This window comes from Miscanthus floridulus, chromosome 18 (genome assembly GCF_019320115.1).
Source record: "Miscanthus floridulus cultivar M001 chromosome 18, ASM1932011v1, whole genome shotgun sequence".
NCBI lineage: Eukaryota > Viridiplantae > Streptophyta > Magnoliopsida > Poales > Poaceae > Miscanthus > Miscanthus floridulus.
Window position 1 is genome coordinate 31,549,125 of NC_089597.1, and position 18,424 is coordinate 31,567,548.

An 18,424-nucleotide genomic window follows, 5' to 3' on the forward strand; every position below is an offset into this window, starting at 1 on the left:
ATAATATTATAATTATCATAAATATAAGTTTTAAAATTATCATAAATTAAAATTACCCTTTATGATCGGCCTAATTAGTCATAGAGATAACTTTTAAATAGTTTAGAAGAGTTATATTAAAATAATTATCATTTACAATGTTAATCAACCATAAATATAAGTTTTAGATGGTACTTTGTTCTTCACATACGGATAGTGTCAAATATTTCACATTTTTTAAAATATGAATTTGAAATCGGATAGAGAAGAAGCATAGAAAGCGAATTCGAATACATCCATTTAGCATCCATATTAAACCGAATGAATACTTTTGACATCCAGATCTATTCCTAACTACCGGGCTACAATGCGGGGTCTGCTTTGAGTCAAGGGTATTCAATTGAATATTCATTGTTTTTTATCAAACAATTAGTACTTATATTATAATGTTGAACACTTTCAAGTTATGATTAGATCTATAAATCCAGATATAATGTTCAATTATATGTTAATTTTCTATTTATTATAAAATAAAATTAGTACAATATGAAACACTAAAATTTATGTTGTAAGAAAAAAATCTATTATCTTACTATTTGGCCAATCAAAAGAGGATCCACGTTAAGGGGTTGTTTGGCAGGGCTCTTCGTGAGAGGCTCCTCTAGAGGAGCTTTATGGCTCCTCCAAAACGACCCCGGCTCCTCTGTTTTTAAAAACGGCTCTTGCGACAAAACATTTGGTAGGGCTCCTCTAGAGAAGCTAGAGTCGAAGCCAGGAGGAGCCCCGCCAAACACAAGCGTTCATGAGGGTTTACTTGAGGTTTTTTTTTTGCCATGTTTGTTACACTATAAAAATGTACAAGTACTTTTATCTCTCCTGTTACAAGGCACGGGTCTAATTACTAGTTTTTTTTTACCTTTAATATTCTGAATATCCCGACGGTACCCTGATCCCATTCCTATTACCTGAAGGCGTCAAAGAAAGGGAAAGGGTTTGACGCGTGCGCTCAATCGTTGATGGGCCCTCGGGGGCCCAGCCCGTCCAATCAGCGATGAACTCATGGCTGGCGAGAAGCCCCGTAACTCCGTAGGCCGGAACCCTCTCCAATCGAATCCATCCACCGGTCAGCCGTCAGCGGGACATGATACGGCCTCCGCCCTTCCAAGCAACTGCATCTTCTTCCCTTTACGCTCACTCGCCGTCGGCGGCTACCTGCATCCCGGCGACAGCCGACAGCCTGCTTGCCGCGCTTGCATCGAGGAGACTTCGGGGACCGGCCGGTGCGGAAGGAATCGACACGGAGGTGAGTCTTTTTTTTTTTCCCTCCCCTCCCCTGCCCTGTACTGCCCGCCTCGATTCGACTCCCAAGGGTCAACGATTTCACTGCGATGACTTTGTTTAGCATAGGCTATCTGAAATCCCCCCTGCTTCTGTTAGAGCCGAGTCTTTCGATTTACTGACTTGGCACGAATTCATTCTGCAGTTCAGTTCAAATGGCTGCTAAATCAGAGAACGGCAACTGCGATGCTTGGGCAGCGAGAGATCCTTCTGGAGTTCTCTCACCATACAGCTTTAACCGCAGGTGGCTTCCCCCTCTCCTGATTTGGAGAAAAGTTGCGTCATGTTTAGCACTCTGAATACTGTCTTCTTGCTATGCTAGACCTATTTCTTTGGGATATCTATGGACCGTATTGTTTCCATGCCTTTCTATGCAGGTTACGTTTGGTTTTCAGTGTGTTTGGTACCTGTTATCAAATGAGCACTTCCAGTGTGGAACAAGTAGTGCAGCTATTTCTGCTCGTGGTCTATCAAGATAAATCATGAAACTGATGCTTACGATGGGCATTGGGTGAACATTTTAGATCTGATGGGATTGCAGAATTTTGTTTAACGTAAATGGGCAGGATCTGCCGTTTATTAAAAAATAGGGGAAGCGGCCTAAGCCAACAATTATACAAATTGATTACAGAAATTTGAGTACAAATAACAACGTGCTTGTCTTTTTGTTCAGCTAGCTTATTGGTTTCATTTTTTATAACTTCTTCTTATGAGAGCTACTATGTGTATAATAATTTTCAGAGCAGTGCAAAGCAGCGATGTTGCGCTGAAGATCATATACTGTGGAGTCTGTTATGCTGACGTTGTCTGGACACGGAATATGCACCATGATTCAAAATATCCTGTGGTTCCTGGGTAAGCGTTTTCAGAACAATACATTGAACCCCTCTAGAGGAAACAAAACATCATAGTCAGGAGTGCCGATTAAGTGTTGCCCGTTGTCCAAAAATGGTGTCTGTATTATATATTTGTCAATGATATTATTCATTGGTGCAGGCATGAGATAGCTGGAGTTGTAACTCAGGTTGGTGCAGATGTCAAAGGCTTTAAAGTGGGTGACCATGTAGGTGTTGGAACATATGTGAACTCATGCCGAGATTGTGAGCACTGCAATAGCTCTCTAGAGAACCACTGCCCAAAAGGAGTTTATACTTTCAATGGCATTGATACAGATGGAACTGTCACCAAGGGGGGTTACTCCACTCACATTGTAGTCCATGAAAGGTATGGCAGTACTGTTTTACTTGGCTGTTCAAACAAGATTTTTTTTTATATTGATAAAAGCTAGTATAGGGATGAAAACAGGTTCCACTGTAATTTCATTTGCCTATTTGATCACACTGTGTCGTATTCAAGATGCTATGTACTTTCTTATGAGAGTGAGTAAAATTTGGGTCATTGTTATCCATTCATTTTCATCAAAATCAATACATCATGAAAGAATAATATATAGGTCCATATAAGTCGCTATTGACACCATGATGCTGGTTCAATAAAGCTTGTCAGATAAGTAATCACATTTTCTGTTGATAAATTAAAACTTTAGGTATTGCTTCCAAATACCCGATGGCTACCCTTTGGCAAAGGCAGCGCCTCTTCTATGTGCTGGAATAACTGTGTATACTCCAATGATGCGACACAACATGAACCAACCTGGAAAGTCACTTGGGGTCATTGGACTCGGTGGTCTCGGTCACATGGCAGTGAAATTTGGTAAAGCATTTGGTCTTAAGGTCACAGTTTTGAGTACAAGTGAATCAAAGAGACATGAAGCCATCAGCCTCCTTGGTGCCGATAATTTTGTTATATCATCAGACACACAACAGATGGAGGTACTGCCCTGGATATTGCATAATCTGAACGTACCTAGGCACCTCGTACTTCATCTGTTCCAAAATATGAGATGTTTTATCTTTGTCGTAAGTCTAAAAACTCTATCTTTGACCTAGTTTATAGAAAAAAAGCACTAGTATCTACAACACCAAATTTATTCTGTTGAATCTACTGTGGAATGTGTTTGGTCTTGTAGATGTCGATATATTTTTCTATAAACTTGGTCAAAGCTAGAGAAAATTGACTTAGGATAAAACTAAAACATCTTACATTTTGAAAGGGAGGGAATATACCACGTTTGCCTTCTTGATAATATGACACCCCTTTTGGTGGGGTTCTTTTTATATTGCCAAAGATACAAGCACATCACATTGTTTTCACATGGAAGGAACAGATAGCAGATCACTATCTTTCTCATTATTTTGCTACTTGACTTTAAAGTTCCAGGCAGACAGTTCTGTATATGACATTGGATAGTTTTGTTATGCTGAGAATAAAGATATGTTGCTAAGTGATGTTTGTTCTGCTTTACGTGAAAACTGACCGTGAATATATGATCTCTTGCTTTTGCAGTCCCTGAAAAACTCCCTGCACTTCATAGTTGACACCGCTTCTGGTGACCATCCATTTGATCCATATCTCTCTCTCCTTAAGGTTGGTGGTGTGATGACACTAGTGGGCTTTCCCAGTGAGATCAAAATGCATCCTGCAAGCCTTAATCTTGGTAATTCTCTGTTTTGACACTGTACTGAAAAAAAACATGGTAACAGAAATAAATTATTTAAATTTAACCTGAACTGCTTTTTTAGGTGCGCGGACCTTGTCGGGTAGTGTTGTTGGAGGTACAAAAGACATCCAAGAAATGGTTAACTTCTGTGCAGCGAACAAAATCTTTCCAAAGATTGAGATCATTAAGATAGATTATATCAATGAGGCTTTGGCGAGGCTTGTTAATCGAGATGTGAAATACCGCTTTGTAATTGACATCGAGAACTCTTTCAAGTAGCATGCTGGTTCACATGGTCTCGTCTTTCTGTTAGTGTACAAGAGCAATCACAAATGTGAGTCATGTCAAATAAACTTGATGTAATGCTGCAACTCATTTACAATTCTAGTCATGTGTTAATTTCATTATTGTAATATTTGGCAAAATATTCGGTGCAAACCACATCTTCGGTGCAATCGTGAAAACCATACTTAGGATTTTTTAAAAAAACTTGAAACTATGCACACCAATAGTGCATCTATAGATGTGCACTGTCATAAAATTTGAGATTCAAACCCGATTTGCAAAAATTCATATGAAAATAACAAATTTCATTCGCATCTGGATTTTTGTCCTCTAGTGCATATGCGAATGAAATTTGTTAATGTGAATGAAATTTGTTATTTTCATATGAATTTTTGCAAATCGGAGTTTGAATCTCAAATTTTGTGACAGTGCACATCTATAGATGCACTATTGGTGTGCATAGTTTCAAATTTTTTAAAAACTCCTGAGTATGGTTTTAATGGGGTTTTCATGGATTACACCGAAGATGTGGTTTGCACTGAATATTTTACCGTAATATTTATGCCTTCTCATTTTTTTTCTGTTTTTTTGACTCAATAAAACCGGCTGACAATAGAGGTTGAATATAAAATGATACAAGAAACAGGGAAAAGGTGAGCTTTCACCGAAGCCGTTCCTTCTCGCGGATGGCTTAGATGCAATGATTGCTTAGAGCGTCTACAAGAGTTCGTCAAATTTTACTTGGCAAATCTTGTGATTTGTCAACTCCCAAAATTATATGTCAAGTAAAAAACCAATCAATCTCCAAGAGTTTGGCATTTTTGACTTGGTAAAATAAAAAAACCCATTAACAAAACGAAGAGCCTCGGATGCCAAGCCGTATACGCGCGCGTATATTTGCACACGCAGAGGGAAGATTTGCCAAGTTGCTATTGGTGCCAAGTTGTTTTGCCAAACTGTTGGAGGCTATTTTTTCTTGTTTTGCCAAAATTATATAGATGCCAAGTTGAGATAACAAACTCTTGTAGATGCTCTTATCTTGCAGTAGCAGCAGTGACCGCATAGGATCTGTGTTCGTGCCTGACGGTACTCGAGGTCGAGGCTACCTATCCTGATATGGATGGATTCACATTGGTTTGGTATGGAATCGAATATAGATAGCATTATTTACCATATTTTATTTTGAATCTGAATACAGATACAAAATGGATATCCCAAATTTAGTTTCGCATTTGGATATGTACTATGTTTTTAAGATAGTGTATTTTTTTGGGAACATTTTTAAGATAGCGTAGATAACACATATAAACAAATATTTCTATTATAATCAAATGTACAAAAAATCAACAAAGGGTTAGATAAAATGTTTCAATACACATAATATTCATCTATAATAAAATAAAGTACTTAAAATTAATATGTAGTCATATTAAAGTTAATTAAACTTAACCTTTATATATCGTTAATTATAATATTATAATTATCATAAATATAAGTTTTAAAATTATCATAAATTAAAATTACCCTTTATGATCGGCCTAATTAGTCATAGAGATAACTTTTAAATAGTTTAAAAGAGTTATATTAAAATAATTATCTTTTACAATGTTAATCAGCCATAAATATAAGTTTTAGATGGTATTTTGTTCTTCACGTACGGATAGTGTCAAATATTTCACATTTTTTTGAATATGAATTTGAAATCAGATAGAGAAGAAGCATTGAAAGCGAATTCGAATACATCCATTTAGCATCCATATTAAATCGGATGAATACTTTTGACATCCAGATCTATCCCTAACTACCGGGCTACAATGCGGGGTCTGCTTTGAGTCAAGGGTATTCAATTGAATATCCATTGTTTTTTATCAAACAATTAGTACTTATATTATGTAGCGCCCGGTTTTAAGAACAAAACCAGATACGCACCATATGTTAGCCCAGAAAGTCAAATCTCACATATAGCTACAAATAAGGGTAATATCAACAGACAATGCTTAAATACATAGCGTATTAATATAAAGAATATAACCTCAGAGTATAAACAACGGAAAGACAACTCCGATCTTCAGGCGAAGACTCCAAATCCACAAGGACAACTGACTGGTTGATCACAAGCCTAATTCCTCCAAACTCTAGCAATCTGGTACCCATCCGGGATATCCAAATAATTAAAAAATAAAGCAAGCATAAGTACATATCGTACTCAACAAATATAACATGGGGTTCATGAGGCTCAAAAGGCTGACACTGGTTTAACTGCGATTAGCTTTTAATGAGTCATCTTTTAGCAATTGGGTGGCAACAAGTTTATCACAAGCCCATGTAAATACATGATCATGTAACCATGAATAATGAATAGCATAAACAGTAATCATTAGTGACCATCTTTATCATCAGTATCATCAGTGTCCATCATCTATTCCGTAAGGGTTCCAAGACCGCTCGTGCCCGTGAGCACGGCTGATATACCAATTTTACACTCTACAGAGGTCGTACACTTTTCACTGTGAGTCGTGATTTACCCTTTCGCCCGAGGTGATCAGCCTCTTGACCGACTACCAAGTAAGGTCGGCAGGGTTTACTATGAAGCCTTTCAAAGGTTCGTCTAACAAGTTAGGTTTATTAGATTCACTTGGCAAACAGATATAGGAAACCCTCTGTCGAATGGCACAATTCCATCACGGCTATACACATAAGAGTAGAGATTATCCTATACCTGATTCGTCAAACCATTCTTACGCCAATAAAGGTAACCACTAACAAGCTACAAAAAGTTCTCATACTGAGCTAAAGCTAGAGTCATGCAGCCCTCATAGCTGTACTGTAGCCCCGGATAATCACTTATAGATAAGTCCTTAGAGAGAGGAATCTAGAGCACCATAAAAACAACCCAATGCTCTAGCCCCCTTGTTCCATGTTACTAAAAACATCTTTTAGTATTTATTGCATATTCCATTAGTCAAGTTATAAGATCATGATCTTTAATTGAGCACTAGCATCATATTACCCAATGCATAATCACCCATGGTGTCAAGGTCAAAGATATCAAATATCTAGGATATCCTTATTGGTAACAAGGTAGACACATGCAATATGAATTAAGTGATTAAAGGTGAATATGTAACAAGGATGGTCCCATGCTATATTTGCCTTAAACTCAGATCCTTCTTCAGGTACAAAACTTAAAAGATCTGCTTCTGGATTCACCACGTATAGCTCACCGACTGAACATGATCATAAAACACCACACAAGCATCCATGCAATCTGTCGACGAAATATGGTCGGCAGTCTACCTAGGGGTATGCCCAAGGTAGTAGATTATCGGCAGACAGATGCGCAAGCCCCAAACAAGACGGTGACGCAAGACAGACACGAGGTTTTATCCAGGTTCGGCCGCCAAGAAGGCGTAATACCTACGTCCTGCGTCTGATTTGTATTGCTGTATGTCAATGAGAGATATTTTTTAGAGGGGTCCCCTGCCCGCCTTATATAGTCCGGGGGGCAGGGTTACAGATCTGGAAACTAATCCTAGTCAGTTACAATTGCCATATCTGGCCGGATAAGGATTCCTATTCTAACCGACCAGGATCCTGCTTGGTCGCCAAATCCGTCTTGATTCCTTGTGCGGGACTCCGATCAGGTTAACCGGGCCGCACGTCATCTTTCGGGTGGACTGAAACCATCAATCCGGGCCAGCCCAAGCTTAGCCGTAAGGGTATAGGGGTTAATACCCCCACAGCTAGTCCCCGAGCATCATGTATTATGCTGCGACACGCCATTTGAACCTTCTCCGACAAGCGAGGCTTGAATTCTTGACGCCTCCGACCACCGTCATCACCGGAGAAGTAGGTTGTCCGAAGAATGCATGGTGCTCTTAAGAAAAAAGAAAAAGATTTCTGTCCTGAGAAGTGTGCCCACTTGTATTTCTGAAAAGAAATGTAAGTGGTCTTGAAGTATAGCATCCTTAAACATCAGAAGCGTAGGGGTCGAAAAACAAACACATTCACCGCAAGGTGAAGTGTGCCCACTTAGTCCCCGAGATTGCTGGAAGGCAAAGTATGAGCCTTGTAGCAAGGTCTAAAAGAAAAGTCTCTTAACTGTATGTGAGTACAAATCACATGTAGCCAAGGAGAACCACTATTCAAGCAGTGGTCGGGACAGTCCCCGAGCATACTAATAATCCTAATAATCATTCAAAACACAGGGGTCGATTTAAACAAACACATTCACCGCAAGGTGAAGTGTGCCCACTTAGTCCCCGAGCCTGGTAGTAGGTGACGCAGGTACATGGTGCCAGGGTCTATCAAAGAAATTCCGCTCAGATTAAGAATCCAATTACCGTACAGGCAAAACAAGATACACCGGCAGGTGCATCGTATCGACGTAGTCCCCGAGCTTGCTGGAAGGCGAAGTATGAGCCTTGTAGCGAGGTCTAAAGAAAAGTCTCTTAACTGTATGTGAGTACAGATCACATGTAGCCAAGGAGAACCATTATGCAAGCAGTGGTCGGGGCAGTCCCCGAGCACGGCCGTGGTCGGAGCGATCCCCGAGCACAAAAGTGGCCTGGGCAGTATCCAAACACAGTAGTGGTCTGTGCAGTCCCCGAGCACATTAGTGGTCTGGGCGGTCCCCGAGCACATTAGTGGTCTGGGCAGTCCCCGAGCACATTAGTGGTCTGGGCAGTCCCCGAGCACAGTAGTGGTCAAGGCAAATCCACGATCACTTGCGCTGCTTATACTATTGTTTTGTGTACTTTTCTCTATTCTCTGCCAAGGCCAGTCTGACACGTCTGGTCAAAAAAGTAAAGAGATACAATACGTCATTCCGTCTTCTTCTTCTCTTTTTTTTTAACAGTCGGTTGACACCTGTATTGAGGTGTGTCAGTGTGGACCCCCCTTACACCATCAACGAAGAGGCGCGTACACTGTTAACGAAGGAGCGCGTTTATTGGCGCAGATTTCGAGGTTGTGTGAACAACCGTCCGCGGCGCGTGCGCACGACGCCCAATATTCTCGGGCGGACGAAGCGACGGTGTTCTTTGTTTTATATAATGCAGATCTGGTAAGTTACTCATACCATTCCCCATTGGTATCCGCCGCCGCCACCTTCTTCTTCCTCCTGCCGAACCCTATTCCCCCAAAAATAATCACCAATCCCTCCGGTCTCCCGCATCCATCCACTTAGTAAGGACGAACTAATGGCGAAGAGAGACGCCCAGAAGAAAGGCGGGGTCATGGCGAAAGAATGGTGGAAGTCGCGGAGCAACGAGCAGACCATCGAGGACCTCGTCGCCATGGGAGTGCTCCACAACAAGGCACTTGCAGGATGGCGTGCACCGGAAGGAGAAAGCTTCCCCGATCCACAACCAGGTGAGATTGTGGTCTTTGAAGATTTCTTCAAACGGGGTTTTGGGATTCCAGTGCACCCTTTCCTTCAGGGTCTCTGCTTGTACTACGAGATTGGGATTTGCAATCTGCATCCCAACTCGATTCTTCTTGTTTCCACCTTTATCCATCTCTGCGAGGCTTATGGTGGCTTCCAGCCCCATTTCGACCTCTTTCGCCACCTATTCTGTCTTCGGAAGAAAGGGAGCGGTGGCTCGAAGATCGCCGGAGGCGTTTACCTGAACCTGCGTGACGGCATGAAGGCTCAATACCTGCACTGCCCCTAGAACACCTCATTGGACGAGTGGTACAAGAAGTGGTTCTACATCCGCGAAGAGCCGAACACCATCACTCTGTGCGATGTGGGACTGATTCCAGAGAAGAAAAGCAGCTGGTCGGAGAGGCCCGAGAACTTGGAGCAGATCACCGAACTGCTCGGGATGATCCCGTGGGGAAGGCTTGATGGCCCGAGCGTTGTCGGCAACTTCATCAGCCGAAGAATTCAGCCCTGCCAGAAAAGGGTTCACCCCGGCTTCGAGTACCAAGGAGGCACTGATCCGACGAGGACCAGGAAGGAGCCGCTCGACAAGATGGAAATCAAGGCCAGGATTGGAGAGCTGTTCAACCTGGCCGATCCCAATTATGTTGCACTGAACGCCATCGAACACGCCTTCAAACTGGCTCGCCCTCCCCCAAAGGTAAATGACGCCTCCATTTCACTGTATAGTCATGTCGCATCAAGAAAATAACTATCTTTTCCTTCATTTTGTGTCTCAGTGTAATGGCCATGACCGGGCAGGAGTATTTGTGTTGCCTCCCCCTGGTGTAGAATGGCCACAAGCTACTGGGCCAGCCGCCCAGACCAGCGCCAGGACCGACGACGTTCACTGGGCGGTACTCGAGACCGTAGAGGACGCCTCGACCAGAGCCGCTGGCAAGCGTCCGGCTGCCAGCAAACGACGTCAAGCCATCTTCCCCCCGTCGGACGACGAAGCAGAGGATGCGGACATCTTCCGGCTCGTCCCCCGAAAAAGGAGAAGGCAGGTGGGACCGTCGGAGCAAGGTGGCTCCTCTAGTGCCAGCAGTGGTCACAGCACCGACCACTGCAACACAGAGCACGAACGAAGAGAACATGCCGCATCAAGCTCCGACGCCCGTACCGGAGGTTGAACAAGTCCCGGTGGAAACTGCCGAGCAAGCGGAGCAGGGGCGGTCGAGGAGACGTTCCTTCCTCACATCCTTCCGCAAATCAAAACTGTAAGTATCTATACTTTTGATGTAAGCTTTGCATTTTGCATTGGATGCTATTATCTTCTGAATTTGTCTCTGAATGTATTAGATCGGCGTCCACCGAAAACCCCGACCAGCTAGCTGGGTGCGGAACGTCCTTACCAACAACGGCTGGACAAACTGCTCAGCAACCAACCGTGGAGGAGCCCATGGCAGGGACTCCGTCCTGGGCCTCAGCAGGCGGACGACCAGATGCCAGTCCCCGAGCAGAATACAAGTGCTCCAAGCACGAAACCTGATGAGGCGGATACCATGGCGCCAAGGGAGCTGGATCTAGCCGAGGGGCAGCAGCCAGAAGTTGCCCGGAACATGGTTGCCGACGCGACGGCTCGTGGGAAAGCCCTGATGGTCGTGGAGTCTGCAAACTTCGGACCAGTGCCACCTCCCGAACAGGAGGCTGAAGAGGATGAAGTGGAAGAAGTCCTGGGCCGTCCCCAAGATAGGCGACAACATGTATATGTGTCGCGCTATCGGAACGACGAATGGGTCATGCACGAGGAAATCCCAGAGGTCGAAGAGACCTTAAGAGTCGAACGGGCGGCCAAGCGTCTGGTGACTGAAGTCCAGGTATATTTGGCTTTAGTCCTTGACCCTGTTGTGTAGTCGAGCTGTCTGACGTAGCTTGTCTGTGTGCAGGACTTGATGAAAACTGCAAGATACCGAAAAAGGTGCTTCGACCAGATAGAAGGAACCATGATGACCAATAAGGAGCTGACGGCTGAAGTGGAACGCCTACGGCGCCACCTTGAAGCCGCCGACCAGGAGAGGACAGACCAAGAAACACAGAACCAAAACCTGGTCGGCCAGCTCGAAAACAAAGAGCAGGAGAAAATAAGTAAGTGTTCACCGTATCATAGCAAGTGCAGGACTTGCGTTATTTTGTTCTTGACAGCAATAGCTGTAATGCAGGTTTAGAAGCTGAAGTGACCCGCCTCCAGGGGGAGAACAGCCGCGCGCGTGCAGAATGTGGTCGCCTGAAGGAGGACAACGAGAAACTGGCACGCCGCCAGTCGGAACTCCAAGACCACACTAACAAAATGAAGGACGACCTGAAAAGTAAGCACTCCAGACCACCTTTCTCGTTCAATTGCCCGCATCGCCTTGTCGTGTCATCACGTTTGATGTCTTGTACTGTTTTCAGTTTTGAAAGTCAATGCCAAGAGGCACCTTGAGGCCGTGATCAAGGAGCGCGACGACTGGAAAGCACAATGCCTTAAGGCCTCCGAGGAGCGGGACACGTGGAGCAAGCGGTGCCAAGAAATGGCAACTGGCATTGTGCCCGTCCTCGACCTTATCGACCCGGCGCTCACAGAGGAAGAGCTAAGGACACCTCAGCTCGGACTGGTCGAGAGATGCAAGCAAGCATGGGGATGGTTCCAAGACTTCGTGAAGGAGGCGGGTGAGTACACGGGTGCCCATGTGCTAAGCATGGTGCGTGCTCACTATCCCCCTGATCGATCTCAAACGCTTGGAGGCTGGGTACCCGAAGGAGATAGACCCAGACCAGGCCGAAGAGCTTCGGACGGCCCAGCTGGACTTGTCGTCAAAGATAATTGGCGATATTAACCTGTGCGGAGGTGGGACAGCACCTGTGCAGGGTATGCCATCGACAAGCCAGCTGGAAATGCCATCAGCTACAAGCCAACCAACGAAGCCTGCGGTCTCGACCAGCCAGGCACCGGTGGGGCCATCCCCTTCAGCTTGACTAGCTCCAGAGTCCCCGAGACTCGAGTAGGGTATCAGAGGCGGCGAGCAGTAAATGCCATGCGCCCCGACCAGCCAATGTAATAGGCTTAAAGCTGTAGAAGGAGGACATAGTTGTGTTATTGTAAACTTGAGCCTTTTCAGGCAAGCTTGTAATAACGTAACTGTATATCATTATAAGCTTGTTTGTTTTATACAAAACGTACTTTAAGCTTGAAATTTTGTGTTGGTGTAACTAAGTGGGAACGTGTTAACGTTCTGTTTAGTTGTACCGTTTTGCTCGACACAGTCATCCTGAAAAGTTTGTGCGGCCCTAGTCTGGCATGTGGTCGGAGTATGAGGTACTATGACCTGTGCACACGTGAACGCAGACAAGCCAAACCAGGGGGGACCTGCCGATCACCCGCAACATAGAGAGCGGATCCCGTGCACGTGTTGGGAGGAACCGGAGACAGGGCCTGCTCCGAAAACCGTAGAAGGAGTGGTGGTCGGCTTGTACTGGCTTAAGTTAGAATAACCATAAAATTTGGAGTGACACATTAGAGTGGTCGGAGAAATCATAGTTGCTTTAGTAAAGTAAATCGAAAATACAAGTAGAGTACATATCTCAGTAGTTAAGCATAGAAACGTCTAAGCTTGTCGATGTGCCATGAGTTCGGTACGTCCGTGCCGTCTAGATGAGCTAACCTGTAAGACGTTGGACGTGTGACTTCCTTGATCATGAAGGGTCCCTCCCATGGGGTTGCGAGTTTGTGGACACCAGCCTGGTTCGTCTTCCACTTCAAGACTAAGTCCCCGACCACGAAGAAACGCTCTTTAACGTTCTTGTTGTAGTACCTGCGCAAAACAGCAAGGTACTTGGCCGTGCGTACGCAAGAATCAAGCCTTTTCTCTTCTGCGCTGTTGACTTCTAGCTCCCGTACTTCGTCGACCTTGCCTTCGTCGAAGTTCTCTACCCGTGCTGATCGGAAAGCTATATCTGGTGGGAGGACTGCTTCAGCGCCGTAAACCATAAAGTATGGTGAGACGCCAGTGTTACGACTGGGCTGAGTTCGGAGGCCCCAGACAACGGCTGGTAACTCCTTGAGCCATCTTCCAGGAGCTTTATCGTTTTCTCTGTACATCCTCTTTTTCAATGCGTCCAAGATCATGCCATTTGCTCGCTCGACTTGTCCATTAGCTCTAGGATGCGCCACCGAGACGTATTTTACAACTATGCTCCTTTCATCGCAGAAGTCCCAAAAAGCGTTCCCGGTGAACTGAGTACCCAGATCAGTAATGATGCTGTTGGGCACGCCGAAACGGTGGATGACCTGGTCGAGGAATGTGACGGCTTTCTCTGAGGATGCCTGTACCAGAGGCATGTATTCTATCCACTTAGAAAACTTATCAATTAGCACGAAGACGCATGTAAATTTCCCAGGAGCTGGTTTGAAAGGCCCGATCATGTCCAGTCCCCAGCATGCGAAGGGCCAAGAGGCTGGAATCGTCTGGATCTCATGTGCCGGTACATGGATTCTCTTGGAGAAGAACTGACAACCTTCACAGCGGCGGACTAGCTTCTCTGCGTCGGCCACTGCTGACGGCCAATAGAACCCTGCTCGGAAAGCCTTACCGACCAGTGTTCTTGAGGCCGCGTGGTTGCCGCAGGAGCCAGAGTGGATTTGGTCTAGGAGATGCTTGCCTTCCTCCTGGGTTATACACTTCATCAAGATTTCCTCCTTAGCGTTTTTGCGCCATAACTTGCCATCGACGAGCAGATACTGCTTACTACGACGCATCAGGCGTTCATTTTCTGTTCGATCGATATAACCGCTACCGTCTGTTAAGTACTTGATGAAAGGTGTTCTCCAGTCTGGCTCATGAGTGGTCGGAAGCGGCTCGGTTGTGCTCGGCGCCGGAACCGTAGCCACTAATTGCTGGTCTGAGACTTTGTCGGTCGTTGAATCTTCGTCTTCAATGGAGGGCGTGAGCAGGTCTTGGACGAATACGCCATGTGGGATTTTGGCTCGGGATGATCCTAACTTTGACAACGCATCCGCTGCCTGGTTCTTGTCCCGGACCACGTGTATGTACTCGATGCCATAGAACCTGCCTTCCAGCTTTCTTATCGATTTGCAATATGCGTCCATCTTTTCACTGGTCGTGTCCCAGTCCTTGTTGAGTTGGTTGATGACCAAAGCCGAATCTCCGTAAACATAGAGACGTTTAACTCCAAGCTCAACCGCAATGCGTAGACCATGCAAGCATGCTTCATACTCGGCGGCATTATTAGATGCTGGGAAATAAATCCTGAGGACGTACCGGAGCTGCTCCTTGGATGGTGATATGAAAAGAATTCCTGCTCCCTGCACCGTCAATGTTGAGAGAACCGTCAAAGTACATCGTCCAATATTCGTCGGATCCCGGAGAAGCAGGCGTGCTTAAGTCTGTCCACTCGACGATGAAATCGACGAGTGCCTGAGACTTGATTGTAGTACGGCTTGCAAATTCCAAGGAAAAGGGGCATAGCTCCATTGCCCATTTGACGATGCGCCCGTTCGCATCCTTATTGCGAATGATGTCCCCCAAAGGATACTCGGTCATGACCACCACACGATATCCGTCGAAGTAATGTCTCAACTTTCGGGATGTTATCAGTATGGCGTAGAGCAGTTTCTGAATCTGTGGGTACCTGGTCTTGGATTCGTTGAGTACCTCACTAATGAAATAGATTGGCCGCTGTACCTTGTAGGCGTGGCCCGGCTCGTCGCGCTCGACCACCATTGTAGTGGAAACCACCCGATCGGTTGCCGCAATGTAAAGCAGGAGAGTTTCGTCTTCTCTGGGAGCAGTAAGTACCGGAGGTGACGTGAGGTATTGTTTCAGCTGCGTGAAGGCAGCGTCTGCTTCCTCCGACCACTCGAACTTCTCGGACGATTTGAGCAGTTTGAAGAATGGTAGTCCTTTTTCTCCTAATCTTGATATGAAACGGCTTAGAGCAGCCATGCAGCCGGTGAGCTTCTGGACATCCTTCACCTTTTTTGGGGGCTTCATGTCTAAGACAGCTTTGACTTTCTCCGGGTTAGGGCGTATGCCGTCGTAACTGACGACGTTGCCGAGCAGTATGCCAGAAGGGACACCAAAGATGCACTTCTTTGGGTTTAATTTCCATTGGAACGTATTAAGGGCTACGAAGGTGCGTTCCAGATTGTCAACAAGGGTATGTGCTTCCTTGGTTTTGACAACTACATCGTCGACGTAAGCCTCGACGAGGCCGTCTTTTATCTCGTCGTTGAGGCAGGCCTGTATAGCGCGTTGGTAGGTAGCACCGGCGTTTTTGAGTCCGAACGACATAGTCGTGTAGCAGTAGGCGCCGAAAGGCGTGATGAAAGATGTCTTGATCTGGTCGTCCTTTTTGAGAGCGATCTGGTGATAACCAGAGTAGCAATCGAGAAAGGAAAGCAGCTCGCAACCGGCGGTTGAATCTACGACCTCGTCTATGCGAGGCAAGCCAAAGGGGTCCTTAGGGCAGTGTTTGTTGAGATCAGTGTAATCAACGCACATTCTCCATTCATTATTCTTTTTGCGTACAAGAACCGGGTTGGCTAACCATTCCGGATGATACACTTCTTTGATAAATCCGGCTGCCAAAAGCCGTGTAACTTCTACCCTAATCGCCTCCTTTTTGTCGCGAGCGAACCGTCGTAGCTTCTGCTTGATTGGTTTGGCTTTGCTGTTGACATTCAAGGAGTGCTCAATCAAGTCCCGAGGTACACCGGGCATGTCGGAAGGTTTCCATGCAAACACATCCACGTTGCCCCTCAAGAACCTGACGAGCGCGTCTTCCTATTTGGGATCCAGGTCGGCCCCGATGAGGGCCGTTTTGCTGGGATCGCCCTCGACCAGCTGGATCGTCTTGTGCTCCTTGCACCTGATGTTCTTGCGCGGAGCCTCGAGCTCTGGGATCTCCAAGTGGTCGGCCGTGGTCTTCTTAGCGTTGAGCATGGTCTCGGCCATGCGAATAGAGAGGTCGTGGGCCTCTGCTATTTTGAAGCTGTCGTCCTCGCAGGTATAAGCTGCGTATACGTTGCCCCTGAGGGTTAAAACTCCTTTCTCAGTAGGCATCTTGAGCACCAGATACCTGTAATGAGGTATGGCCATGAACTTGGTGAGCGACGGTCGACCAAGAATAGCATGGTAGGTGCCGTCGAAATCAGCGACCACGAAGTTGACGTAGTCGGTGCGGAAGTGGTCCGGAGTCCCAAACTGCACAGGTAGCGTGATCTGCCCAAGAGGTGTGGAGCTCTGTCCGGGGAGAACGCCCCAGAACTGTGCCTCGTACGGCTTCAGGTCCGCCTGGGCTATTTTCAGAGCGGGCAGGCTGTTCTTGAACAGTATATCAATGGAGCTGCCGCCGTCGATCAGTACCCTGTCGAACTGAACCTTGTTGATACAAGGATCGAGGACCAGGGGAAAACGCCCTGGCTCGGGTATGGCGGCCCATTGGTCCTTCCTGCTGAAGTAGATTTCACGGTGAGACCACGGAGGAAGCCGCGGATCGGTAAGAAGGTTGTCGTTCTTTGCCACGTTCAAGCAGGCGCGGGCGAGCAGCTTGCGTTCTCGTTTGGTCTCAATGGACACCTTGCCGCCGATGATGGTGTGCACGCGATCCGTCGGCTTGACGTATTTATGACGAGGATCTGCATCGTCGTCGTCGTTGTCCTCGTTGCGCTGTTCCCTCACGTCAGTAGGCTTGTCGGACATATCCGGAGCCTGTTGGCGCGTGTAGATAGTCTTGAGGACGCGACAATTCTCCATGGTATGGTTCGACTTGGGATGGAGCTGGCAGGGGCCCTTCAATGCCTTGGCGTAATCGTCCTCGTAGTTACGACGTCCTCCGCCCTTTTTCACAGTATTGACCTCGCCATCGTCTTCCCGAGCACGCTTGCTTCTGTAATCGTCACGGCGGTTGCGCCGCTGATTACGTTGATCACGGTGGTCGCGGGAGTCGTTGCGCTGGTTGCGGCGGTCAAAATTGTCGTTCCGACCACGGTTGCCGCGGTAATCATCGCGGTGTGGGGGGTGGTCGGAGCGTGGGACCCTTGCTTCTTCTTCGACGATTATCTTTTTAGCGTCGTCAGCGTCCGCGTATTTCTTAGCGGTGGCCAAGAGCGCTGTGACTGACTCAGGTCTTTTCCGGAGGAGCTTGTCTCTTAGGGCGTCGTGGAAGCGGAGGCCGGTGACGAAAGCCTCGATTGCTTCGTTGTCGGATATTGATGGGACCTTGATGCGCATCTCCGAGAAACGCCGAACGTACTCGCGCAGTGGTTCGTCTTTCCGATCTCGGATCCGTTGCAGATCGTACTTGTTGCCGGGTTGTTCACAAGTAGCGATGAAATTGTCGATGAAGGCCTGCTTGAGTTCCTGCCAAGAGTCAAAAGAGTTTGCCGGCAAGCTAACTAGCCATTGGTGACCTGCATGACCAACGGCGACTGGGAAGTAGTTAGACATAACGTGCTCGTCAGCCATGGCTGATCGGCACGCGGTTTCATAGAGCATGACCCATAATTCGGGGTTTTCTTTGCCGTCGTACTTCTGAAGCTTCTCGAGCTTGAAATTCTTGGGCCATATGACTTGGCGCAGGTGTGGAGTGAACTGCTTCAGACCCGGCGGACCGTGGACGGTGTCGTACTCCATACGGCGATAGCTTTCATGGGATGCACGATCGTCGGCTCTCTGGTTGATGCGAGCACGCAAATCACGTCCACCGAGGTAATGGCGGAGATCGTTATTGCCATCGCGGCGATCTCGATTGCCACCTGGATTAGCGCTGCGACCGTGGTTATCACGGCGATTGTCGCGGTTATCTCGGCGGTTGTCGCCTCGAACGTCGTGGCG

The 18,424-nt window shown here is 46.5% G+C and overlaps 1 protein-coding gene across 2 annotated transcripts; it reads left to right on the forward strand.

Moving 5' to 3' along the window:
• The first annotated feature begins 971 nt into the window (after positions 1–971).
• On the forward strand, positions 972–4,279 carry LOC136520505 (probable cinnamyl alcohol dehydrogenase 1). 2 transcript variants are annotated; one of them, XM_066514045.1, is made up of 7 exons: positions 972–1,282; positions 1,468–1,561; positions 2,059–2,172; positions 2,314–2,541; positions 2,864–3,149; positions 3,724–3,874; positions 3,960–4,279. In XM_066514045.1, the coding sequence occupies exons 1-7, from the start codon at positions 1,039–1,041 to the stop codon at positions 4,154–4,156; spliced, it is 1,314 nt and encodes a 437-aa protein (XP_066370142.1). In that variant the 5' UTR covers positions 972–1,038; the 3' UTR covers positions 4,157–4,279. The 2 variants fall into 2 exon arrangements, with proteins under 2 accessions (XP_066370142.1, XP_066370143.1); XM_066514046.1 differs by having other exon boundaries at positions 1,125–1,282; positions 1,463–1,561.
• Positions 4,280–18,424: the final 14,145 nt, after the last annotated feature.

Excerpts from the sequence above, each read along its gene's own strand:
- LOC136520505 (XM_066514045.1), top strand. The coding sequence starts at position 1,039 with ATGGCTGGCGAGAAGCCCCGTAACTCCGTAGGCCGGAACCCTCTCCAA. Across the intron at positions 1,562-2,058 it reads CCATACAGCTTTAACCGCAG|AGCAGTGCAAAGCAGCGATG; the intron begins GTGGCTTCCCCC and ends AATAATTTTCAG. Across the intron at positions 3,150-3,723 it reads CAGACACACAACAGATGGAG|TCCCTGAAAAACTCCCTGCA; the intron begins GTACTGCCCTGG and ends TTGCTTTTGCAG.